The sequence below is a fragment of the Aquarana catesbeiana genome, linkage group LG01 (assembly GCF_042186555.1).
Source record: "Aquarana catesbeiana isolate 2022-GZ linkage group LG01, ASM4218655v1, whole genome shotgun sequence".
In the NCBI taxonomy this organism is placed as follows: Eukaryota; Metazoa; Chordata; class Amphibia; order Anura; family Ranidae; genus Aquarana; species Aquarana catesbeiana.
In genome coordinates, this window is record NC_133324.1 from 953,974,030 (window position 1) to 954,001,726 (window position 27,697).

At 46.6% G+C, this 27,697-nt stretch overlaps 1 protein-coding gene across 1 annotated transcript in view; it reads right to left on the reverse strand.

Annotated features, from left to right (window-relative positions):
- The window catches only part of DNAI1 (dynein axonemal intermediate chain 1), a 241,688-nt gene that overhangs the window by 157,380 nt on the left and 56,611 nt on the right, over window positions 1-27,697 (reverse strand). Inside the window, exon 14 of the mRNA XM_073611715.1 lies at window positions 19,029-19,276. Coding sequence (XP_073467816.1) covers window positions 19,029-19,276 — 248 coding nt within the window. The remainder of the gene's footprint in view (window positions 1-19,028; window positions 19,277-27,697) is intronic.

A 27,697-nucleotide genomic window follows, 5' to 3' on the forward strand; every position in this document is an offset into this window, starting at 1 on the left:
TAAACCATAAATGAGTTTTGGAAAAGGATATACCAACACCTTAACACCATACGCAAATGTGACCCTGATGTACCCATTGGCCGCCACATGGCCTTAGTTCATCCAGAATCAATCCCCAAAGTTCACTTTCTAGCCCTTGATCGCATCCACTTCAGCTCCAGAGGCGACGACCCCAACAAACGCCTCCTCCAGTGTGAGTTGAGGTGGATATACAACCTACAGGCCAATTTTCCACCTGGCCTCAACGAGGCTTTTAACTTCAGACCCTCTCTCCCTGGTTTTACATCAGGGGTTTGCGAGCTGAATCTGTAAGGCTTTTGTGTTTTGTCCTCTTCCCCTTTTTTTTCTTCTTTTTTTTCTCCTCCTTTATGTGTCTTTATTTGATCGCTGCTCTGATCACCTCAGTGCATATAAATTAATATTGTATTATATTCATATATGGTGTCGTTACATGCAGGGCAATGTACATTTTTCTTCTTTTGTCGTGTACATTCTGGAGATTCATCTTTTGTAACTCGCATAGTATTTATTTAATTCATATACTCTATGATACTTTTCTCTTACATTATCCTCTGTACAACAAGCTGGCTATATTCTCTTTGTCCACTAGATGGCGCAGCTTGTGGTGCATGGGCTGCCTGTCTGCTCGCAGACACCCGGCGGGTAAGCTCCATTCGCATTTAGCTGGAAGGCGGTGTCTTATCACTGAGCCTCCTGTGCTTTTTATGTGAGGAGGAGCTTTCTCTGTGTCCCCACGTTTGGTTCGCCATGCATATGGGGATTTCACACCCGCCGGTGACACGTGACGTCATCATGCCCATGGCGGCGTGGCTACGCCGCACGCCTCGGCGTCAGGGAGACGTTCTGAGCTCCATTCACAGATGTTGTTTATACATCTGATCAGCTGGGGCAAACACTGATTGGCTAAAGCCACATCAGTTGTGCTACTTAGGACGCAGACACTTACTGGGCACTTGTCAGTTGTGGAACTGCCGCCCAGAGGTCTGCGCCTTGAATGTGTAAAGTTAAAGGTAAAACTACTACTTGCAATGGCTAACTGGGGATAGATATCCCTATGTCCCTACATTGCAGTCTGATAGATTTTTCAAACTGTATGTGGGACTAACTTTATATTGTCCTCCCTTTTCCCTACTATCTGACTATTTAGATCTCAATCAGGCATCTCTTGTGGATGTGCTGCAGCATTCAGTTCTGCACCTACGGACTGCCCATCCTACATTCCTGTGGACCTCTTAGCCAGCCTGTTCTGTTTCTGGTTATTGTTTTGCTTTGTATGATTTTTATGAACCTCATCTATGTAAGTATAACTAGCCCTAATATTAAATAATATATAAATTGTTATGATTGATACTCTCCAACAATTTTATATATCATGATCGTATTTCATTACCCTATAAACTTTACATTACAGATAAGGATTTGATCACCCAACTGTAAATCCCTGATGAAGGAACAATACATATTAAATTCCGAAACATGTTGGGATATATGCTGTAAATCTATCCGTTTGACCTCAACTCTATTTAGGCAGCGGGTTGTAAGCTCTGGGTTATGTATGGTGTGGAATGTACTTCAGTAAGTAACAGATTGAAGATTAAAAACTGGCTACAGGGGCGAGTTCAGAGGGTGGTGATAAATGGGGAGTACTCGGAATGGTCAGGGGTGGGTAGTGGGGTCCCCCAGGGTTCTGTACTGGGACCAATCCTGTTTATTTTGTTCATAAACGACCTGGAGGATGGGATAAACAGTTCAATCTCTGTATTTGCAGACGATACTAAGCTAAGCAGGGCAATAACTTCTCCACAGGATGTAGAAACCTTGCAAAAAGACCTGAACAAATTAATGGGGTGGGCAACTACATGGCAAATGAGGTTCAATGTAGAAAAATGTAAAATAATGCATTTGGGTGGCAAAAATATGAATGCAATCTATACACTGGGGGGAGAACCTCTGGGGGGATCTAGGATGGAAAAGGACCTGGGGGTCCTAGTAGATGATAGGCTCAGCAATGGCATGCAATGCCAAGCTGCTGATAACAAAGCAAACAGAATATTGGCATGCATTAAAAAGGGGATCAACTCCGGAGATGAAACGATAATTTGTATAGTGTGGAAGAGTATGGGAGGTGAGACGTATAGTGTGGAGGAGTGTGAGGGTGAGATGTATAGTGTGGAGGAGTGGGGGGGTGAGACGTATAGTGTGGAGGAGTGGGGGGGTGAGACGTATAGTGTGGAGGAGTGCGGGGGGTGAGACGTATAGTGTGGAGGAGTGCGGGGGTGAGACGTATAGTGTGGAGGAGTGTGGGGGTGAGACGTATAGTGTGGAGGAGTGGGGGGTGAGACGTATAGTGTGGAGGAGTGGGGGGGTGAGACGTATAGTGTGGAGGAGTGCGGGGGGTGAGACGTATAGTGTGGAGGAGTGCGGGGGTGAGACGTATAGTGTGGAGGAGTGTGGGGGTGAGACGTATAGTGTGGAGGAGTGGGGGGTGAGACGTATAGTGTGGAGGAGTGCGGGGGTGATACGTATAGTGTGGAGGAGTGCGAGGGTGAGACGTATAGTGTGGAGGAGTGGGGGGGGGTGAGACGTATAGTGTGGAGGAGTGTGGGGGTGAGACGTATAGTGTGGAGGAGTGGGGGGTGAGACGTATAGTGTGGAGGAGTGCGGGGGTGATACGTATAGTGTGGAGGAGTGCGAGGGTGAGACGTATAGTGTGGAGGAGTGCGGGGGTGAGACGTATAGTGTGGAGGAGTGGGGGGGGTGAGACGTATAGTGTGGAGGAGTGGGGGGGGTGAGACGTATAGTGTGGAGGAGTGTGGGGGTGAGACGTATAGTGTGGAGGAGTGGGGGGGGGTGAGACGTATAGTGTGGAGGAGTGGGGGGGGGGGGGTGAGACGTATAGTGTGGAGGAGTGCGGGGGTGAGACGTATAGTGTGGAGGAGTGGGGGGGGGTGAGACGTATAGTGTGGAGGAGTGTGGGGGTGAGACGTATAGTGTGGAGGAGTGGGGGGTGAGACGTATAGTGTGGAGGAGTGCGGGGGTGATACGTATAGTGTGGAGGAGTGCGAGGGTGAGACGTATAGTGTGGAGGAGTGCGGGGGTGAGACGTATAGTGTGGAGGAGTGGGGGGGGGTGAGACGTATAGTGTGGAGGAGTGGGGGGTGAGACGTATAGTGTGGAGGAGTGCGGGGGTGATACGTATAGTGTGGAGGAGTGCGAGGGTGAGACGTATAGTGTGGAGGAGTGCGGGGGTGAGACGTATAGTGTGGAGGAGTGCGGGGGTGAGACGTATAGTGTGGAGGAGTGCGGGGGTGAGACGTATAGTGTGGAGGAGTGCGGGGGTGAGACGTATAGTGTGGAGAAGTGCGGGGGTGAGACGTATAGTGTGGAGGAGTGCGGGGGTGAGACGTATAGTGTGGAGGAGTGCGGGGGTGAGACGTATAGTGTGGAGGAGTGCGGGGGTGAGACGTATAGTGTGGAGGAGTGCGGGGGTGAGACGTATAGTGTGGAGGAGTGCGGGGGTGAGACGTATAGTGTGGAGGAGTGCGGGGGTGAGACGTATAGTGTGGAGGAGTGCGGGGGTGAGACGTATAGTGTGGAGGAGTGCGGGGGTGAGACGTATAGTGTGGAGGAGTGCGGGGGGTGAGACGTATAGTGTGGAGGAGTGCGGGGGTGAGACGTATAGTGTGGAGGAGTGCGGGGGTGAGACGTATAGTGTGGAGGAGTGCGGGGGTGAGACGTATAGTGTGGAGGAGTGCGGGGGTGAGACGTATAGTGTGGAGGAGTGCGGGGGTGAGACGTATAGTGTGGAGGAGTGAGGGGGTGAGACGTATAGTGTGGAGGAGTGTGGGGTGAGACGTATAGTGTGGAGGAGTGCGGGGGTGATACGTATAGTGTGGAGGAGTGCGGGGGTGATACGTATAGTGTGGAGGAGTGCGAGGGTGAGACGTATAGTGTGGAGGAGTGGGGGGTGAGACGTATAGTGTGGAGGAGTGCGGGGGTGAGATGTATAGTGTGGAGGAGTGGGGGGTGAGACGTATAGTGTGGAGGAGTGCGAGGGTGAGACGTATAGTGTGGAGGAGTGCGGGGGTGAGACGTATAGTGTGGAGGAGTGCGGGGGTGAGACGTATAGTGTGGAGGAGTGCGGGGGTGAGACGTATAGTGTGGAGGAGTGCGGGGGTGATACGTATAGTGTGGAGGAGTGCGAGGGTGAGACGTATAGTGTGGAGGAGTGCGGGGGTGAGACGTATAGTGTGGAGGAGTGCGGGGGGTGAGACGTATAGTGTGGAGGAGTGCGGGGGTGAGACGTATAGTGTGGAGGAGTGCGGGGGTGAGACGTATAGTGTGGAGGAGTGTGGGGGTGAGATGTATAGTGTGGAGGAGTGCGGGGGTGAGACGTATAGTGTGGAGGAGTGCGGGGGTGAGACGTATAGTTTTGGGGAGTGAGTGGGGCCTCATCATTGAGGGTGTGAATAAGATTTAATTGGACAGTATTTTCAATACGAAGCCAAGATCAAAAGCACAAAACTAGAGGAGGAACGTTCAGAATGAAGTATGATTCTAGAAGAAGTCAGCATGTCCCATCCTCTCCAGACCCAGCAATGGCCTTCCCAGCACTTCTCTTGTATTCTCCCTTTTAAAGTGGATATTTCCACCCTGGCTGGTAATATTTATCTGATTAAAGACATTCTATGAGAAGGGAGAAAATCAATAAAAATTCATCTCTGAGCAATGTGGTACAATGAAGTCACTAAGCTTCCAGAGCAGAGAGGAATAGCAATGAGAGGATCATGGAGCTCCACCAGCATCTGGATCACGTTTTCTGTCATTCATCGGTAAATATCCCTCAACCACCATAGCGGTGAGGAGTTCTCACATCTCAGGAGAGCAGCGGAGGTTCTAATAGTCTCTAAAACCTCCATTATAGAAGATGGTGAGGAGGGGGCTGGGAAGGTAGATGGGAGACACATCTCGCCCAAACAGTCCTGTGCATCACATTGTTGGCCTTAAAGTACACCTGTACTTTGCACGTATCACCATTTGTGAGAACTGCTACATGACCATACACTCTGAGGTTTTTGAACAAACATTCGCTCAAAAATTCTCAGCACATTCAATAACTTAACAAATGTTGTTTAAAAGTAAGTCCACAAGCTCTGACCATCTCCTGTATTATGATTGCAATCTCTGACCATCTCCTGTAGTATGTCTGCAGTCTCTGACCATCTCCTGTATTATGTCTGCAGTCTCTGACCATCTCCTGTATTATGTCTGCAGTCTCTGACCATCTCCTGTATCACGTCTGCAGTCTCTGACCATTTCCTGTAGTATGTCTGCAGTCTTTGACCATCTCCTGTATCACGTCTGCAGTCTCTGACCATTTCCTGTAGTATGTCTGCAGTCTCTTACCATTTCCTGTAGTATGTCTGCAGTCTCTGACCATCTCCTGTATTATGTCCGCAGTCTCTGACCATCTCCTATAGTATGTCTGGAGTCTCTGACCATCTCCTATAGTATGTCTGCAGTCACTGACCATCTCTTGTAACATGTCTGCAGTCTCTGATCATTTCCTGTAGTATGTCTGCAGTCTCTGACCATCTCCTGTATCATGTCTGCAGTCTCTGACCATCTCCTGTATCATGTCTGCAGTCTCTGACAGCCCCCTGCAGCATTACATTGGCTGAATTTATTGTGGAGCTCTTTCCCAATATCAGGGGCCACACTTAAAAAAAAAAAACCCTGTAGAAAGTGTCAGAGCTGTACATAAATCTTCTTTTCTTGTTCCTGTAATTGTGAAGGGATCTCATTAAGCAGTGCGGCGCCTGTGCTGTTGACGTGAATACACAGCCCAGGCAGAGATAGTACAGACAGCGCTTGACATGTTAAATATGCCAGGAGCAGGACGGCGCTCACTCATTCACATTAAATTGTGTGATAGATTTTCCATTTCTTAATGAATATTAATCATATTTAACATAAAGGCCATTACTCCGCGTTCCGTCTTCAAACATTACTCCGATCGCAGAACGCAGCCCGCCGCCTGCAATACGCCGGCTGGAAAACACCAACTTCATGCCAAGCATGCTAATAGTCTGCAAATCTCCATTTTTAAAGGACATGAAGTGCAGATTTGACATCTTCAAGCAGGAAGTAATTACGTATGGTCGCATCCTTCCCAAACAAAAAAAACATTTAAAGCTGAACTCCGTCCACAAAAACTTTTCCTTAAAGCGCAACTAAACCCTCCAATCCTTTGCAGCAGAGGAAGCTTCCATCTTAGCCTCTGTTTGATCCGCAGTTGCCATGGGGTTGCACATGTGATCGACTGTGACTCTGCTGTCCCTGGACCCGCATGGAGGGGAGGGATGTCCCTTAGCTAGAATAAGTCCAGAAGTGAAATATAAGGGCTTTTGCTCTTTGAAGAGCAATCCACATTTGGATCGCTTGGTGAGGAGGTGTTCTATTGCCCCCACATCGCCTTCTATAACCCCATGAACCCCACATAAGTACATCGCAACCACATGCAATGCATGCTGTTTCAGGATGCTTGCAGTGTGTCCCCATTGATGGAGGTGGGGAGGGAAGGCTCATTGTTGGAGGTGGGGTGGGAAGGCTCATTGATGGAGGTGGGGTGGGAAGGCTCATTGATGGAGGTGGGGTGGGAAGGCTCATTGATGGAGGTGGTGAGGGAAGGCTTATTGATGGAGGTGGGGAAGGGGGGGCTTATTGATGGAGGTGGGGAAGGGGGGGCTTATTGATGGAGGTGGGGAAGGGGGGGCTTATTGATGGAGGTGGGGGAAGACTCATTGATGGAGGTGGGGAGGGAAGGCCCATTGATGGAGGTGGGGAGGGAAGGCCCATTGATGGAGGTGGGGAAGGGGGGGCTTATTGATGGAGGTGGGGAAGGGGGGGCTTATTGATGGAGGTGGGGAAGGGGGGGCTTATTGATGGAGGTGGGGAAGGGGGGGCTTATTGATGGAGGTGGGGGAAGACTCATTGATGGAGGTGGGGAGGGAAGGCCCATTGATGGAGGTGGGGAGGGAAGGCCCATTGATGGAGGTGGGGAGGGAAGGCCCATTGATGGAGGTGGGGAAGGGGGGCTTATTGATGGAGGTGGGGGAAGACTCATTGATGGAGGTGGGGAGAGAAGGGTCTATGATGGAGGTGGGGAGGGAAGGCCCATTGATGGAGGTGGGGAGGGAAGGCCCATTGATGGAGGTGGGGAGGGAAGGCCCATTGATGGAGGTGGGGAGGGAAGGCCCATTGATGGAGGTGGGGAGGGAAGGCCCATTGATGGAGGTGAGGAGGGAAGGCCCATTGATGGAGGTGGGGAGGGAAAGCCCATTGATGGAGGTGGGGAGGGAAGGCCCATTGATGGAGGTGGGGAGGGAAGCCCCATTGATGGAGGTGGGGAGGGAAGGCCCATTGATGGAGGTGGGGAGGGAAGCCCCATTGATGGAGGTGGGGAGAGAAGGCCCATTGATGGAGGTGGGGAGAGAAGGCCCATTGATGGAGGTGGGGAAGGAAGGCCCATTGATGGAAGTGGGGAGGGAAGGCCCATTGTTGAGGTGGAGAGGGAAGGCTCATTGATGGAGGTGGGGAAAGAGGTGGGCCTATTAACGGAGGTGGTGAGGGAAGGCTTATTGATGGAGGTGGGGGGGCTTATTGATGGAGGTGGGGGGAAGGCTCATTGATGGTGGTGAAGAGGGAAGGCTCATTGATGGAGGTGGGAGGAGGGGCTCATTGGTGGAGGTGGGAGGGGGGCTCATTGGTGGAGGTGGGGGGGGCTCATTAATGGAAGTGGGGAGAGAAGGGTTCATGATGGAGGTGGGGAGGGAAGGCTCATTGATGGAGGTGGGGAGGGAAGGCTCATTGATGGAGGTGGGGAGGGAAGGCTCATTGATGGAGGTGGGGAGGGAAGGCTCATTGATGGAGGTGGGGAGGGAAGGCTCATTGATGGAGGTGGGGAGGGAAGGCTCATTGATGGAGGTGGGGAGGGAAGGCTCATTGATGGAGGTGGGGAGGGAAGGCTCATTGATGGAGGTGGGGAGGGAAGGCTCATTGATGGAGGTGGGGAGGGAAGGCTCATTGATGGAGGTGGGGAGAGAAGGCTCATTGATGGAGGTGGGGAGGGAAGGCTCACTAATGGAGGTGGGGAGGGAAGGCTCACTAATGAAGGTGGGGAGGGAAGGCTCACTAATGGAGGTGGGGAGGGAAGGCTCATTTATGGAGGTGGGAGGAGGGGCTCATTGGTGGAGGTGGGGGGGGGGCTCATTAATGGAAGTGGGGAGAGAAGGGTTCATGATGGAGGTGGGGAGGGAAGGCTCATTGATGGAGGTGTGGGGAAAGGCTCATTGATGGAGGTGTGGGGAAAGGCTCATTGATGGAGGTGTGGGAAAAGGCTCATTGATGGAGGTGGAGGCAAGGCTCATTGATGGAGGTGGTGAGGGAAGGCTCATTGATGGAGGTGGTGAGGGAAGGTTCATTGATGGAGGTGGTGAGGGAAGGCTCATTGATGGAGGAGGAGAGGGAAGGCTCATTGATGGAATGGGGGACTCATTGATGGAGGTGGGGGCAAGGCTCATTGATGGAGGTGGTGAGGGAAGGCTCATCGATGGAGGTGGTGAGGGAAGGCTCATCGATGGAGGTGGGGGTGGGGGGCTCATTGGTGGAGGTGGGGAGGGAAGGATGACCTGTGCACAACAATCCAATAGAAGAGCTACTGGAGCTCAGATTGCTGAAAAGGTAATGCTGGTTCTGATAGAAAGGTGTCAGAACACACAAAGAATCACAGTTTCTTGTGAATGGGGCTGTGTAGCCGCAGACCGGTCAGGGTACCCATGCTAACCCGTGTCCACAGCCAAAAGTACCTACAATGGGCACATGAGCATCAGAACTAGAGCACGGAGCAATGAAAGAAGGTGACCTGGTCTGATGAATTCAAGAATGGTTTGAGAAACACAATAACGAGTTTGAGGTGTTGACTTGAGCTCAAAATTATCCAGATCTCAATCCAATGGAGCATCTGTGGGATGTGCTGGAAAAAACAAGTCCAATCCATGGGGACCCCACCTCACAGCCTACAGGACTTAAAGGATCTGCTACTGACGGTTTGGTGCCAGATACCACATCATACCTTCCTAGCTCTAGTGAAGTCCATGCCTTGACTGGTTATAGTGGTTGGTCATAATGTTAAGGTTGATCGGTGTATATATAAGAAAGATTTCTGCAGTAATCAGGAAGAATACTCATCCTGTATGATAATTACTGCCGGAAGAATGAGACTCCATTATCTTTATTTATATGAAGCAATCAGAATGAGGAAAATGAGATTGTACATCAAGAAGAGCCAACAGGAGGGGGAACGTAACATTCCCTAATCCGAGATCTATATAAAGAGTATAAACACAAAGACAACACGGGGGGGGGACGCCGGGAGGATATGGGGGGGGGGGGGGGGGGGAGACGAGATCCTCTCCCTCTGCTGTGATAATGGGAACTTCTAACTATTCTCAGAACTTCTTACTGTTCATAAGACAATGGAAATCTTTCATAATGAAAGAGACCTGTGTGACTGGGCTCTGACGGAAGCCCCAGCGCTTAGAAAATATAGTAGCTGTGGGGAAACAAATCTAAAGAGGCATGCAGTGCATACATCATGGAAACTGCACGAGCTTTCCATAGAGGTGCTTTGCTTTGTTGCAGTTACAACCCCAATTCCATAAAAGTTGGGACACTGTGCAAAATCTACATAAAAACAGAATGCAACAATCTGCAAATCTTACCCGGATTTTATTCACTGTAGAAAAAAAGAGAACGTATCAAATGTTTAAACTGAGAAAATGTACCATTTTAATAAAAAAAAAAAAAAACAGGTAATTGTGAAATTGATGGCAGCAACACATGTCCCAAAAGTTGTGTCAGGGCAACAAAAAGCTGATAAAGTCAGTGGTACTAACAAGGAAAAGCTGAAAGAACGTTTAGCAACTAATTAGATTAATTGGATAAAGATCAGTAACATGATTGGATATAAAAAGAGCATCTTAGAGAGGCAGAAGTTCACCAATCTGTGAAAAGCTGCATCTAAAAAGGGTCCAACAATTTCAGAATAATGTTCCTCAATATAAAATTGCAAAGACTTTAAATACACTGCTCAAAAAAAGGAAAGGAACACTTTTTAACCACTTGCCGGCCGGGCCATACCTGAATGATGGCTACAGCGCGGTCGGATAACTCTGTGAGGGCGTACTACGACGTCCTCCCAGAATCGCGCTCCCGCGTGCCCCCTGGGGCGCACACGTGGGAATGTCCGTGACCGTCGGGTCTCCAGCGTGTCACGGATCAAGGCAAAGGGCCAATGACAGTGGCCCTTTACCACGTGAGCACGCTGTCCAATGACAGCGTGATCACTTGTAAACAAACCGGAGATTGTCTGGTTCGGCTCCTCCCCTCTCACCGATCGGTACAGCGTGTGAGGAGATGGGGGGAGCCAGGCGTAGCAGCGCTTGTGGGCTGCATCTGAAGTGCCCACAGCGCTGATCTGTGCTCATACATGTCTCATCCATCAATATGAAATATAGTCCCTCGCGCTACTAAGTGAACAGTATCTAACTAACTAAATACTGTAAGGTGAAATTGCTGCTAGATCTAAAGTGAACACAATGCACAATAGAATAGATAAAGAGAGAAGTGATCAGCGCAATTTCCTAAAGTGATAAAATCTAAAATTCCGGTAAATGTAAAAATAATATAGTCCAATAAAGTACAAACAAAATGTGATGGCTGTACCGGAAGATATTTTCAGGGTGCTAAAAAATATCCAACCAGGTTGTAGTCTCGCTGTACTTGATGGTCCGCTGCTCTTTCAGACCCTACAGTGACTGGGTGCCACTCCGGTTCAAACCATCAGAGGAAAGATTTGTTTTACATACTACATTATGGGAGGCTTTCTTTTACCTTTCCTCTAATGGTCTGAACCGGAGTGGCACCCAGTCACTGTAGGGTCTGAAAGAGCAGCGGACCATTAAATACAGCGAGACTACAACCTGGTTGGATATTATTAGCACCCTGAAATTATCTTCCGGTACAGCCATCAACTGGAGACCTACCGCGGTGTACCCACCCCCACCACAGGATACCTTCAAGGCTTTTTAGACTCCTAATGGAGGTAAGCGCTCTGTGAGCACCCAGCTTTTGCGAAGATTTATATATTGAGAAGAACCTGTTATCACTTTTTAGAAGAACCACTTCACTTTAACTTGTTTGGACATTTTGTTTGCACCTTATTGGACTATATTATTATATTTACTGGAATTTTAGATTTTATCACTTTAAGAAATTGCGCTGATCACTTCTCTCTTTATCTATGTCTCATCCATCCATCCATGCTCCATCCTTGGCTCATCCATGCTCCATCCATGAATCATACATACACATTCATGTCTCATCCATCCTCATTCATGGCTCATTCATGTTCACCGATCCCCATTCGTGGCTCATTAATGGCTCATCCATGCCACATCGGTGATCGTCTGTGCCAAATCTGCGATCACCCGTGCCACATCCATGATCATCAATGCCACATCAGTGATTATCTGTGCCAAATCTGTGATCATCCGTGCCACATCAGTGATCATCCGTGCCACATCAGTGATCATCCGCGCCACATCAGCAATCATCCGTGCCACATCCATGATCATCAATGCCACATCAGTGATCATCAATGCCACATCAGTGATCATCAATGCCACATCAGTGATCATCAATGCCACATCCATGCTACATCAGTGCTCATCCATACCACATTAGTGTTCATCCATACCACATCAGTGCTCATCCATGCCACATCAGTGCTCATCCATACCACATCAGTGCTCATCGGTACCACATCAGTGCTCATCGGTACCACATCAGTGCTCATCCGTGCCACATCAGTGCTCATCCGTGCCACATCAGTGCTCATCCGTGCCACATCAGTGCTCATCCGTGCCACATCAGTACTCATCCGTGCCACATCAGTGCTCATCTGTGCCACATCAGTGCTCATCCGTGCCACATCAGCTCTCATCCGTGCCACATCAGCTCTCATCCGTGCCACATCAGTGCAAATCCATGCCACATCAGTACTCATCAATACTCATACGTGCCACATCAGTACTCATCAGTGCCACATCAGTACTCATCCGTGCCACATCAGTACTCATCAGTGCCACATCAGTGCCACATCCATGCCATTACAGTGCCACTACAATGCCCATCAGTGTCTCACAAAACTGTAATACAGGTAACCATCTTCACCTGTGATCTGTTTGTTTGTAATTAGTATGTGTGTATAAAAGGTCAATGAGTTTCTGGACTCCTGACAGACCCTTAGATCTTTCATCCAGTGCTGCACTGATGTTTCTGGATTCTGAGTCATGAAGAAAGCAAAAGAATTGTCAAAGGATCTGCGGGAAAAGATAGTTGAACTGTATAAAACAGGAAAGGGATATAAAAAGATATCCAAGGAATTGAGAATGCCAATCAGCAGTGTTCAAACTCTAATCAAGAAGTGGAAAATGAGGAGTTCTGTTGAAACCAAACCACGGTCAGGTAGACCAACTAAAATTTCAGCCACAACTGCCAGGAAAATTGTTTGGGATGCAAAGAAAAACCAACAAATAACTTCAGGTGAAATACAGGACTCTCTGAAAACATGTGGTGTGGCTGTTTCAAGATGCACAATTAGGAGGCTCTTAAAGAAAGATGGGCTGCATGGTCAAGTCGCCAGAAGAAAGTCATTACTAAATGCCACAAAGTATCCCGCTTATAATACGCCAAATAGCACAGAGACAAGCCTCAAACCTTCTGGCACAAAGTCATTTGGAGTGATGAGACCAAAATTGAGCTTTTTAGCCCCAACTATAAACGCTACATTTGGAGAGGAGTCAATGATGAAAGGTACACCATTCCTACTGTGAAACACGGAGGTGGATCAACTGATATTTTGGGGATGTGTGAGCTACAAAGGCACAGGAAATTTGGTCAAAATTGATGGCAAGATGAATGCAGTATGTTATCAAAAAATACTGGAGGAAAATTTGCATTCATCAGCCAGGAAGAGGCGCATGGGACGTACTTGGACATTCCAACATGACAATGATCCAAAACACAAGGCCAAGTCAACCTGTCATTGGCTACAGCAGAATAAAGTGAAGGTTCTGGAGTGGCCATCATAGTCTCCTGACCTCAATATAATTGAGCCACTCTGGGGAGATCTCAAAAGTGCCGTTCATGCAAGACAGCCCAAGAATTTACAGGAACTGGAGGCTTTTTGCCAAGAGGAATGGGCAGCTTTACCATCTGAGAAGATAAAGAGCATCATCCACAAATACCACAAAAGACTTCAAGTTGTCATTGATGTTAAAGGAGGCAATACACAGTATTAAGAACTGGGGTATGTAAACTTTTGATCAGGGTCATTTGGGTAGTTTCTGTTGCCATTATGATTTAAAAAGAGTAAACACAGTTGATTGATAATAAATGGCTTCAGCCAAACACTAACTATGAGTGAAAGAAATGTTTTTGTGTTATCATTCATATTCTCTGAAAAATGGCCAAGAAATCATAAATTCTGCCAGGGTATGTAAACTTATGAGCACAACTGTAGGTAATTAAATTAGATTTGAAATATATGCCCCTAGAACACTTGATGGTGTTCCCTGCATGTTGGGCCTCTGTATGTGGCCAGGCTGTGGAAAAGCCTCCCACATGTGGTATCACCGTACTCAGGAGGAGTAGCAGAATATATTTTGGGATGTCATTTTTGCTATGTACATGCTATGTGATAGAAATATCTTATAAATGGACAACTTTATGTTAAAAAAAATGCATTTTCATTTTCTTTCCACATTTTCTAAAAACTTGTGGAAAAAAATGACATGTTCAAAAGACTCATAATGCTTCATAGATTATACGTTGGGGTGTTCACTTTCCAAAATGGGGTCTTTTTTTGGGCGTTTCCATTGTCCTGGTGCTCCAGGACCTTCAAAAGTGTAAGAGGTATTCAAGAAATTATATGTGTATTTTATGCTCCTAGAATGCCTAACGGTGCTCCCTGTATGTTGGGCCTCTGTATGTGGCCAGGCTGTGTATAAGTCTCACACATGTGGTATCACCATACTCAGGAGGAGTAGCAGAATGTATTTTGGGGTGTAATTTGTGGTATGCATATGCTGTGTGAGAGAAATAACTTGTTAAAATGACAATTTTGTGAAAAAAAATCAAAAAGAAAAAATAAATCTTAATTTTGCAAAGAATTGTGGGGAAAAAAAAACACAACTTCAAAAAACTCACCATGCCTCTTACTAAATACCTTAGACTGTCTAGTTTCTAAAATGGGGTCATTTGGGGGGTATTTGTACTTTCCTGGCTTGTCAGGGTCTCAAGAAATGAGATGTTTTCAGTGACTGGCACCATAGCTTGTAGATTCTATAACTTTCCCAAATACCAAATCATTTACACTGATTTGGGTTATTTTTACCAAAGATGTGAAGCAGTATAAATTTTGGCCAAAATTTATTTAGAAAAATTACTTTTTTTTTTTTTTAATTTTAAATGTATTAATTTAAAGCGCAAAAAATAAAAAACCCAGTGGTGATCAAATACCACCGAAAGAAAAAAAATTCATATGGGGTACAGTGTTGCATGACTGAGTAATTGTCATTCAAAATGTGAGAGCCCCGAAAGCTGAAAATTGGTCTGGTTAGGAAGGGGGTTTAAGTGCCCGGTGGGCAAGTGGTTAATCAGAGTATAGCATCAAGCCAATTAAAGACTAAGTAAACCCTGATGGGTTTTACTTCCTCTTTATTCCTCTGCAAAGTAAAAGCATAATGGGCTAGTATGCATCGCATACTAGCCCATTATGTGCCACTTACCTGCAAATGAAGTCCGCGATGTTCCAGCTGGTGGAAGCATCCATCTTCCCCCCTCTTGCTTCCCAGGCCGCGGACTCCGGCTCTGTGACTGGCCAGAGTCGCATGACGTCACGGCACAGGCCCTACAGAAAAAGCACAATTGTGCCCTTTCTAAGGTGCGCATGTGCCGATGACGTCCTTAACCCATTAGCAGGACCGGTATCTGCTCCTTTGTGCAAGGAGGAATAGGATGAGCACTGCCAGAGCCCTACAAAATGAACTCCAGCAGGCCACTGGTGTGAATGTCTCTGAGCAAACAATCAGAAACAGACTTCATGAGGGTGGACTGAGGGCCCGACGTTCTCTAGTGGGCCCTGTGGTCACTGCCCGGCAACATTGAGCTTAATTGGCATTTGCCATTGAACACTGGAATTAGCAGGTCCTCTACTGGCACCCTGTGATTTTCACAGATGAGAGCAGGTTCACCCTGAGCACATGTGACAAACGTGAAAGGGTCTGGAGAAGCTGTGGAGAATGTTATGCTGCCTGTAACATCATTCAGCATGACCGGTTTGGTTGGTGGGTCAGTGATGGTTTGGGGAGGGACGCACAGACCTCTACAGGGTAGACAATGGCACCTTGACTGCCATTAGGTATCAAGATGAAATCCTTGGACTTATGGTCAACCCCTACTCTGGTGCAGTGGGTCCTGGGTTCCTCCTGGTATACGTCAATGCCCGGCCTCATGTGGCAAGAGTGTGTAGCCAGTTCCTGGAGGATGAAGGAATTGATACCTTTGAATGGCCTGACCTACCAATAGAACCTCTGGGACATTATGTTTCGGTCCAGACGATGCCGCTAGGTTGCACCTCAGTCTGTTCAGGAGCTCAGAGATGCCCTGGTCCAGATATGGGAGGAAATACCCCAGGACACCATCCATCATCTCATTAGGAGCATGCCTCGGCGTTGTCAGGCATGCATACAAGCATATGGGGAATATACAAACTACTGAGGACCATTCTGAATTGCTGCAATGAAATTTCAGCAAAATGGACGAGCCTGCTGCATCATTTTTTCACTTTGATTTTCAGGGTGTCTTTGAATTCAACCCTCTGTAGGGCGATCATTTTCATTTCCATTAAACGATGTGGCATCCTTTCATTCCTAACACATTACCCAGTCCATACCAGTATAGATCCTAACACATTACCCAGTCCATACCAGTATAGATCCTAACACATTACCCAGTCCATACCAGTATAGATATCCAGCATGAGATTGTTTCCCCACTGAGATCTGATGTGTTTTAAAAGTATTCCTTTGATTTGTTTGAGCGGTGTATATCATCACCTACAGTACGTAATATCATGAGATTCCGAGAATCTGGAGAAATCTCTGTGCGCAAGGGACAAGGCCGAAACACAATATTGGATGGCGGTGAACTTTTGGCTCTCAGGCGTGATTGTGTGATGGACATCACTGCATGAGCTCAGGAATACTTGCATAAATCACTGTCTGTGTACACATATCACAGTGCCATTCAAACATACAAGGTAAAGCTCTATCATACAAAGCCATATCTGAACATGGTCCACAAACACCGCCGTCTTCTCTGGGCCAAAGCTAATTTCAAATGGTCTGTTGCAAAGTGGAAAACTGTTCCCTGGGCCAAAGCTCATTTAAAATGGTCTGTTGCAAAAGTGGAAAACTGTTCATTTGGCCAAAGCTCATTTAAAATGGTCTGTTACAAAGTGGAAAACTGTTCTATGGTCAGATGAATCTAAATTTGGCATTCTTTTTGACAACCTCTGGACTAAAGAGGAAAAGGACCCTCTGGCTTGTTATATCAGCGCTCAGTTCAAAAGACAGCATCTCTGATAGTATGGGGGGGGGGGTCATTAGTTTGTATGAAATGGGCATCTTGCACATTTGAAAAGGCACCATCAATGCTGAAAGATATATCCAGGTTTTAGAGCAGCATATGCTCCCATCCAGATGATGTCTTTTTCAGGGGAGGCCTTGCATATTTCAGCAGGACAATGCTAAACTGCATACTGCATCTATGACTACAGCATGGCTTCCTAGTAGAGATGTGGTTGACCCCTAAATTTTGGTGCGCTCCCATCGACTTTTAGACCGTGCGTTTCCTGAAAGTGCATGAAGGATACAGCATGTAGGACTTTCATGAAGACACACGGTCTAATAGAGGTCAGTGGGAGCACACCTAAAACTGCAGGTAAACGGCAAATACAATTGTGCTGCGGCCAAAACGGTGGGAACCGACTCTAAGGGGGACAATGCTCACTCACAGTACTGTATCTATAGAGGAGCAGGATGTATAGAACATTCACTGGCTTGAGTAAGCACCTAAGTATGGAAAACACTGACTACTGTCTCCAGGGGCCTAGAGGAAAGCAGAATAGGTTCAGTCAGGTGCAGCCCGCGAACCACATGCAGCCCTTGGACCACATGCAGCCCCTGGACCATATGCACCCCTGGACCACATGCAGCCCCCGGACCATATGTAGCCATTGGAGCCCCACATGCAGCCCCCAAACTAAATGCAGCCCTCGGACCACATGCAGCCCCAGACTAAATGCAGCCCTCGGACCACATGCAGCCCTTGGACCATATGACGCCCCTATACCATTTCCAGCCCCCACACCACATGCAGCCCCTGGACCACAGGAAGCCTGTAGTCATCTGTGGACCTCTACTGGAATTACAAGGAGTGGAGTGTTGGAGTTCTTTACCCAGCCTTATCTGAACACAGATGACATCGCCAGGCTCAGCTCTGAAGATGGCGGAGGTTAGATGTGCAAGTTGCAGGTGTATATGGCAGAGATTGGATGGGGTATTGCTAGTCTGAGGACATCTGGGAACAGAGCTGAGGTTCTCAATCACAGGCTGTGTGCTGGAGCTCCCTCCCCCTGTCACCATTTTTCTCTTGGTGTCAGGTAAACTTGTCAGAAGTGACTCATGTTGATAGCAGAGGAAGGAGGCAGCAGACAGAAATGACGCTTAGTGCTCTGGATTGAGACAAGTACACAGTATAGAGGGATGTGCTTTGTTCATATTTCATGTCTGAGGTTTACAACCACTTGAAAGGACCTTGTCCCCATACTGGGGGGGTGGGCTGTGGGCAATTGTCAGAACACAGAAGCCTGCAATCCTCCCACCTTTAACACAAGTCACATGATGTGAACCATCTCCCATCTGTATTCAATGGTAAACAATCACCACCCCGGTGACGGGTATAATATGACATACTGACTATGCATCTTCCTTTTTTCTTAGACCCAGTTTGGTAGTCATTACTGGCAGGTTACTGTCTCATCTCAAGATCTACTGTTCCGGGTTCTGTGCATGTGGGGGGGCTCTGTGCATGTGCCCCGCCAGTGCATGTTTCTGTCACCTCAGCTCCCGGTAAGGACTGCTAATTTGGCCTTGGCTCCATCATCACCACACCTCCTCTGCACTGATTTTATGTAAGTACTCAGGGGTCGCACAATTACTTCCCCCGGCTACAATCGGTTGCATATAGACTAATTGTTCATTTTATTACATTTCATAGATATGTTTGAGCACTGTGCCCCTGATGAGTGGTTCACACGAAACGCGTCGGGAATTTTGTCACACAGATACATGCTCACATCTCACTATTAACTTAGAACATCTTTCTTCAATCAATTATGGTTTCACACATTTTTACTTCCATCGCCCAATGCTGCTTTTATGTGTATATATATGTATTTATCATTGTGTGTATCCATCGATCGCTTGTGACTATCATGTGGCCTCTAGTTAACATATTGATGTACTCTCGATGCCTTAGTGCATGCGCTCATACATATGTCTGTAGGTGTATTGAATCACATTTATTACAATGTTCTTCTTTTACATGTGGTCTATGTTTGTGATATGGTTTGATACAGGATCTATGATCAATAAACATCATTTTTCATTCACCTCCTGTTGTCCGTGGAGCTCATTTTAAAGACCCAAACTCCCATTTTTCTCTCTGAACTAGGGATGGAGGCACATTCCCCATGTGCCTCACTCAAAGTCCCAAAAACTCCAATATCCCCCTGGTGACGGTTATAAAGGGACACTGACCTGCCATACGGGGTCGGTGTGTTTGCCGGACTTGGCTGAGCTCATGTACTTTGGCTGGGGGCTGCTGGATTTCATGTTGAAGATGGCCACGTTCCCGTCGTAGAAGCCCACGGCCACCAGGTACGGGTGTTCTTTATGGATGTCCAGACACATGACTCCACTCTCCGTGCTGAAGATGTATTCCGGGAAGGAGGGGTTCTTCAAGGTGTAGAGGAGGAGCATCCCCCGCGTCTGCTTCATGAAGTCATCTGTGAATGGGGGAAGAGAATGTGGGCATTATCATACACAGCACAACTCTACTGGACCATAAAGTGCCCTGACCCACAGCAACCAGACATCACTGTTCACTACTGAGGCTGACATTGCTCTTCACTACTGAGGCCGGGGCTGGGATGTTCTCAGGAAGCTATGTACAGCACCCTGCTGGCTCCTTCCACCAGCCATGATCTGCCTGCCTTGCATAGAGAAGCACAGAGACCCAGTGATGGCATCACTGGGTATAAAATATGGTTTATAATGAAAATGGAAACATTTTTATTTAAAAATCTCATTAGCATGTTGATGAGCGAGGAGGGGGGGGGGGGGGGGGGGGCAATGAAGGAACGAAGATCTAATGTCTGCCTTTTCAAATATGTGGAAAAAGTCAACAGTTTCTATGGGGTGCATTTACTTTTTCACCTTTCTAGGTACTTTCTCTTTTAAGAGGGTTTTGCACAGGTTTAGTGGAGGCCATTCAGTTCCTTTAGTCCTCTTCACCACAGCCTGCCTGGCTATACCTGTTACTTCCCAAGCCGTCCTATGGCTTCCATGTACTGCACTGATGATGGCCAACACGCCTAAAACATCTATAGGTAGTTTGGAATAAATAGTGTCAGCAGCTCTGGATGGACAATTGGCCTAGTAGCATATAATGATTTGCATAGCCTTGACTGCTACCTTTGAATAGGAAATAAACAATTTTGGGGGATTGGGATGGAGGTGTATATACTATATACCTCTGGATCTGAGAAGACTCAGCTCTGCTTTATATCACTCACTATGAATGAAACAGAACTATACTATACTGACATCTAGTGGACATCTGCAGGTACTACAACTGTAAGCTCTTCTGGTACAGAGACTGACTGGCAGCACTATATACATGTATAATAATAATAATAGTGTGTGACTGTGGGGGGACATTAGAGTGTAAGCTCCTCTGGTACAGAGACTGATGTGACTGGCTCTGTGTTCTCTATACAGCACTGACGTATATATGTCAGAGCTACAGTATCTCACAAAAGTGAGTACACCCCACACATCTTTTCATGTGACAACACTGAAGAAATGACACTTGTCTACAATGTAAAGTAGTGAGTGTACAGCTTGTATAACAGTGTACATTTGCTGTCCCCTCAAAATAACTCAACACACAGCCATTAATGTCTAAACCGCTGGCAACAAAAGTGAGTACACCCCTAAGTGAAAATGTCCAAATTTGGCCCAATTAGCCATTTTCCCTCCCCGGTGTCATGTGACTTGTTAGTGTTACAAGGTCTCAGGTGTGAATGGGGAGCAGGTGTGGTAAGTTTGGTGTTATCGCTCTCACTCTCTCATACTGGTCACTGGAAGTTCAACATGGCACCTCATGGCAAAGAACTCTCTGAGGATCTGAAAAAAGAATTGTTGCTCTACATAAAGATGGCCTAGGCTATAAGAAGATTGCCAATACCCTGAAACTGAGCTGCAGCACGGTGGCCAAGACCATACAGCGGTATAACAGGACAGGTTCCCCTGAGAACAGGCCTCGCCATGGTCAACCAAAGAAGTTCAGTACACGTACTCAGCGTCATATCCAGAGGTTGTCTTTGGGAAATAGATGTACGAGTGCTGCCAGCATTGCTGCAGAGGTTGAAGGGGTGGGAGGTCAGCTTGTCAGTGCTCAGACCATACGCCGCACACTGCATTAAATTGGTCTGCATGGCTGTCATCCCAAAAGGAAGCCTCTTCTAAAGATGATGCACAAGAAAGCCTGAAAACAGTTTGCTGAAGACAAGCAGACTAAGGACATGGATTACTGGAACCATGTCCTGTGGTCTGATGAGACCAAGATAAACGTATTTGGTTCAGATGGTGACAAGCGTGTGTGGCGGCAACCAGGTGAGGAGTACAAAGACAAGTGTGTCTTGTCTACAGTCAAGCATGGTGGTGGGAGTGTGATGGTCTGGGGCTGTATGAGTGCTGCCGGCACTGGGGAGCTACAGATCATTGAGGGAACCATGAATGCCAACATGTACTGTGACATACTGAAGCAGAGCATGATCCCCTCCCTTCGGAGACTGGGCCGCAGGGCAGTATTCCAACATGATAACGACCCCAAACACACCTCCAAGACGACCACTGCCTTGCTAAAGAAGCTGAGGGTAAAGGTGATGGACTGGCCAAGCATGTCTCCAGACCTAAACCCTATTGATCATCTGTGGGACATCCTCAAATGGAAGGTGAAGGAGCGCAAGATCTCTAACATCCACCAGCTCTGTGATGTCATCATGGAGGAGTAGAAGAGGACTCCAGTGACAACCTGTGAAGCTCTGGTGATCTCCAAAGGCAGTGCTGGAAAATAATGGTGGCCACACAAAATATGGTCACTTTGGGCCCAATTTGGACATTTTCACTTAGGGGTGTACTCACTTTTGTTGCCAGCGGTTTAGACATTAACCCCTTCCCGCTGAGCATACGCAGGTGTGCTTACTCGGCTTTCGGGTAACCATAAAAAAAATTTAAAGCGTCGCCTATGGAGATTTTTAGGTACCGTAGTTTGTTGCCATTCCACGAGTGTGCGCAATTATAAAGCATGACATGTTTAGTATCTATTTACTTGGCATAACATCATCTTTCACATTATACAAAAAAATTGGGGTAACTTTACTGTTTGGTTTTTTTAAAATTCATGAAAGTGTCCCTTTTCCCAAAAAGTTGAGTTTAAAACACCACTGCACAAATACCGTGTGACATAAAATATTGCAACAATCTCCATTTTATTCTCTAGATTCTCTGCTAAAAAATATATATAATGTTTGGGGGCTCTAAGTAATTTTCTAGCAAAAAATACAGCTTTTAACTTGTAAACACCAAATTTCAAAAATAGGCTTAGTCATGAAAGGGTCAATGGCTGTGTGTTGAGTTATTTTGAGGGGACAACAAATTTACACTGTTATACAAGCTGTACACTCACTACTTTACATTGTAGCAAAGTGTCATTTCTTCAGTGTTGTCACATGAAAAGATAGAAGAAAATATTTACAAAAATGTGAGGGGTGTACTTACTTTTGTGAGATCCTGTATATACATTGCATGCGGAAAGTATTCACAGCGCTGCACTTTTTACACATTTTATGTTACGGCCTTATTCCAAAATGGATTAACCACTTGCTTACTGGGCACTTAAACCCTCCTCCTGCCCAGACCAATTTTCAGCTTTGAATGACAATTGTGCGGTCATACAACACTGTACCCAAATGAAATTTTTATCATTTTTTTCACACAAATAGAGATTTCTTTTGGTGGTATTTAATCATAGTTACATAGTTACATAGCAGGTGAGGTTGAAAAAAGACACAAGTCCATCAAGTCCAACCTATGTGTATAATTATGTGTCAGTATTACATTACATATCCCTGTATATTGCGGTCATTCAGGTGATTATCTTATAGTTTCTTGAAGCTATCAATGCTCCCCGCTGAGACCACCGCCTGTGGAAGGGAATTCCACATCCTTGCCGCTCTTACAGTAAAGAACCCTCTACGTAGTTTAAGGTTAAACCTCTTTTCTTCTAATTGTAATGAGTGGCCACGAGTCTTATTAAACTCTCTTCTGCGAAAAAGTTTTATCCCTATTGTGGGGTCACCAGTACAGTATTTGTAAATTGAAATCATATCCCCTCTCAAGCGTCTCTTCTCCAGAGAGAATAAGTTCAGTGCTCTCAACCTTTCCTCATAACTAAGATCCTCCAGACCCTTTATTAGCTTTGTTGCCCTTCTTTGTACTCGCTCCATTTCCAGTACATCCTTCCTGAGGACTGGTGCCCAGAACTGGACAGCATACTCCAGGTGCGGATGGACCAGAGTCTTGTAGAGTGGGAGAATTATCGTTTTATCTCTGCATTTGATCCCCCTTTTAATGCCAATATTCTGTTTGCTTTATTAGCAGCAGCTTGGCATTGCATGCCATTGCTGAGCCTATCATCTACTAGGACCCCCAGGTCCTTTTCCATCCTAGATTCCCCCAGAGGTTCTCCCCCCAGTGTATAGATTGCATTCATATTTTTGCCACCCAAATGCATTATTTTACATTTTTCTACATTGAACCTCATTTGCCATGTAGTCGCCCACCCCATTAATTTGTTCAGGTCTTTTTGCAAGATTTCCACATCCTGCGGAGAAGTTATTGCCCTGCTTAGCTTAGTATCGTCTGCAAATACAGAGATTGAACTATTTATCCCATCCTCCAGGTCGTTTATGAACAAATTAAATAGGATTGGTCCCAGCACAGAACCCTGGGGAACCCCACTACCCACCCCTGACCATTCTGAGTACTCCCCATTTATCACCACCCTCTGAACACGCCCTTGTAGCCAGTTTTCAATCCATGTACTCACCCTATGGTCCATGCCAACGCACCTTATTTTGTACAGTAAACGTTTATGGGGAACTGTGTCAAATGCTTTTGCAAAATCCAGATACACCACGTCTACGGGCCTTCCTTTATCTAGATGGCAACTCACCTCCTCATAGAAGGTTAATAGATTGGTTTGGCAAGAACGATTCTTCATGAATCCATGCTGATTACTGCTAATGATATCATTCTTATTACTAAAATCTTGTATATAGTCCCTTATCATCCCCTCCAAGAGTTTACATACTATTGATGTTAGGCTAACTGGTCTGTAATTCCCAGGGATGTTTTTTGGGCCCTTTTTAAATATTGGTGCTACATTGGCTTTTCTCTAATCAGCTGGTACCATTCCAGTCAATAGACTGTCTGTAAAAATTAGGAACAACGGTCTGGCAATCACCTGACTGAGTTCCCTAAGTACCCTCGGATGCAAGCCATCTGGTCCCGGTGATTTATTAATGTTAAGTTTCTCAAGTCTAATTTTAATTCCGTCCTCTGTTAACCATGTAGGTGCTTCCTGTGTTGTGTCATGAGGATAAACACTGCAGTTTTGGTTACTGAAGCCCCCCGATTCACTCGTGAAGACTGAGGAGAAGAATAAATTCAATACCTTTGCCATCTCCCCATCCTTTGTAACCAGATGTCCTTCCTCATTCTTTATGGGGCCAATATGGTCTGTCCTCCCTTTTTTACTGTTTACATACTTAAAGAATTTCTTGGGATTTTTTTTTGCTCTCCTCCGCTGTGTCTTTCATGTTCTATCTTAGCCGTCCTAATTGCACCCTTACATTTCTTATTGCATTCTTTATAAATTCTGAATGCTGTGGATGATCCCTCATCCTTGTATTTTTTGAAGGCCTTCTCCTTTGCTTTTATATGCATTTTTACATTGGAGTTAAGCCATCCAGGATGTTTGTTCGCTCTTTTAAATTTATTACCCAATGGGATACATTGGCTAATGCCCTTATTTAATATGCTCTTAAAGCAAACCCATCTCTCCTCCGTATTCTTTGTTCCTAATATTTTATCCCAATTTATGCCTTTTAGCAAGGTTTGTAGTTTAGGGAAGTTGGCTCTTTTGAAATTCAGTGTCTTTGTGTTCCCTTCATGTTTCCTATTTGTGTGATTTATACTGAAACTAATTGACCTGTGATCGCTGTTACCTAAATTGCCCCGTATTTCCACATCTGTTATCAGGTCTGTATTGTTGGTAATCAGTAGATCTAGTAATGTTTTATTTCTAGTTGGTGCGTCTACCATCTGACCCATAAAATTGTCCTGCAAGACACTAAGGAACTGGCGAGCCTTAAATGAATGCGCAGTTCCCTCCGCCCAGTCTATGTCTGGATAATTAAAATCCCCCATTATGATAACACTTCCCATCCTTGCTGCTAATCCAATTTGTGATAGGAGATCCGTCTCCACTTCCTCCCTCAGGTTAGGGGGCCTATAGCATACTCCCAGTATTATTTTCCCCTTAGCTTCATCCCTTTGGAGCTCTACCCATAAAGATTCCACCTCCTCCCTAGCCCCCTCAGTGATGTCATCTCTCACATTCACTTGTACATTATTCTTGATATATAGGCATACCCCTCCCCCTTTTTTACCCTCTCTATCCTTGCGGTATAGGGTATACCCTTGAATGTTTGCCAGCCAATCATGAGAGCTGTTGAACCAGGTCTCTGAAATTCCCACAAAATCCAAATCCTCCTTGTACAACAGTATTTCTAGTTCACCCATCTTGTCCGCCATGCTCCTGGCATTGGTGAACATGCCACATAGTTTAGACCGGTCGCATATTGTCCTCTTATTGGGTGTTTCAAGATTGCAACTAGGACTTGCAACTATACTCACCTTGTGTTTTTGTGCTTTGGTTAACCTACCACTAATGCCCCCAATACTACCCTCTGGAATATCTTCCGCGCTGGCTATCACTGTCTCTGGACCCTCCCCCCCATCACCTAGTTTAAAAACCCCTCTAACTTTTTGGCCATCTTCATTCCCAGCAGATCTGCACCCTCCTCATTTAGGTGCAGTCCGTCCCTTCTATAGTACCGGTTACCGACTGAGAAGTCGGCCCAGTCCTCCAGGAACCCAAACCCCTCCTTACTACACCAGCTCTTCAGCCACTTGTTTACTTCCCTAATCTCCCTCTGCCTTTCTGGTGTGGCTCGATGTACCGGTAGTATTCCTGAGAACACTACCTTGGAGGTCCTTTTCCTCAATTTAGCTCCCAAGTCCCTAAAATCGTTCTTTAGGACACTCACCTGCCTCTGACTTTGTCATTGGTGCCAACGTGCACCATGACAGCTGGGTCTTCCCCAGCCCCTCCCAGTAATCTGTCCACAAGATCCGTGATGTGCCGAACCCGAGCGCCCGGTAGACAACATACTGTTCGGCGCTTCAGGTCTTGGTTACAGATTGCCCTCTCTGTCCTTCTAAGAATTGAGTCCCCTACCACCAGAATCTGTCTTTCCTTTCCCTTTGCTGCCCCCCCACTCTCACTGGAGGAGTTCTTCCCCTGGCAGCTAGGAGAGTCCCTCATCTCCAGCAGACTGGTTTCACCAATGTCACTCAATGGAGTGTACTTATTGGGATGCTCCAGTCCTGGATCGGCCTCTCTGGCACTTCCCCCTCTACCCCTCCTGACTGTCACCCATCTACTCTTTGCTAGTGCTTGCACCTCTTTGTCTCCACCCACCTCTGTGCTGGCCCCTGCCGGCACCTGCCGTGTACGTTCCTGGCTCACCTTTAGTATGGAGGGACTTCTCAGTGCTGACAGTTGCTTCCCCAGATTCAGAACCTGGGCTTCCAGGGAAACAATGTGCTTACATTTTGCACAGCAGTATTCGCCCTCGATCGGATGATCAAGGAACGCATACATGCGGCAAGATGTACAAAGAGTCACCTCTCCACACCCGCCGGGCATCGTACCTATTAAATTTAGTGAGGATTTGGGGATTTTACCCTGTCCAAATTACCTTAAATTAACAGCTAGCTTCCTGGCACTAATACTCAAGACAATACACAGGTACACGACAATACACAGGTACACAACAAGACAATACACAGGTACTCACAGACCTACGTGCACTCGCAATACACAAGTACACAATACACAAGTACTAACGATCCACACACACTACTCAGACAACACTCAGATACTCACACTACACAGGTACTATGACCCCTGTTATAACCTCCTGTTTTAAACTCTGGTTTTAACTCCCACTTAATCCAGCTCCACTTACACCAAGCTCCACAGCTTCAGACTGAGCACGCTCAGACTGAGTCCTACAACCAGTTAAATAGGCACCTGTGAGCAATTAACCACACCCCTTAATTGATAGACTGATGAAACCAGGAAAAAAAAAAATCACAGCTGGGATTTTTATTTTTTTCTAAACAAACAAAAAAGTTGAAAAATTTTGGAAAAAAAAAAAATCATGTTTCATAGTTTGTTATAAAATTTTGCAAACAGGTCATTTTTCTCCTTCATTGATATGCGCTGATGAGGCAGCACTGGTGGGCACTGATAGACTGCACTGGTTTGCACTTATAGGCTGCACTGATGGGCACAGATAAGGTGGTACTGATAGGGACAGATAAGGTGGTACTGATAGGGACAGATAAGGTGGTACTGATAGGGACAGATAAGGTGGTACTGATGGGCACTAATAGGCACAGATAAGGCGGCACTGATGGGGACAGATAAGGCGGCACTGATAGGCCCTGATGGGTGGCACTGATAGATTGTACTAATGGGCACTGTAGGTGGCACTGATGGGCAGCACTGTTGATGAGGCACTGATTGGTGACACTGATAGCTGGCCCTGTGGGAACTGATGGGTGGTGCTGGTGGGCACAGCTCTGGTAGGCGGCACTGTTGTGCACTGGTAGGTGTCACAGGTGGGCACAGATGAGCTGGCGGTAGCTCTCCTTGATCGGGACCAATGTCCCTCTGAGAGCCGCCGGTGATCAGCTTTTTTTTTTCTCCTCACGCTATCAGCGCAAGG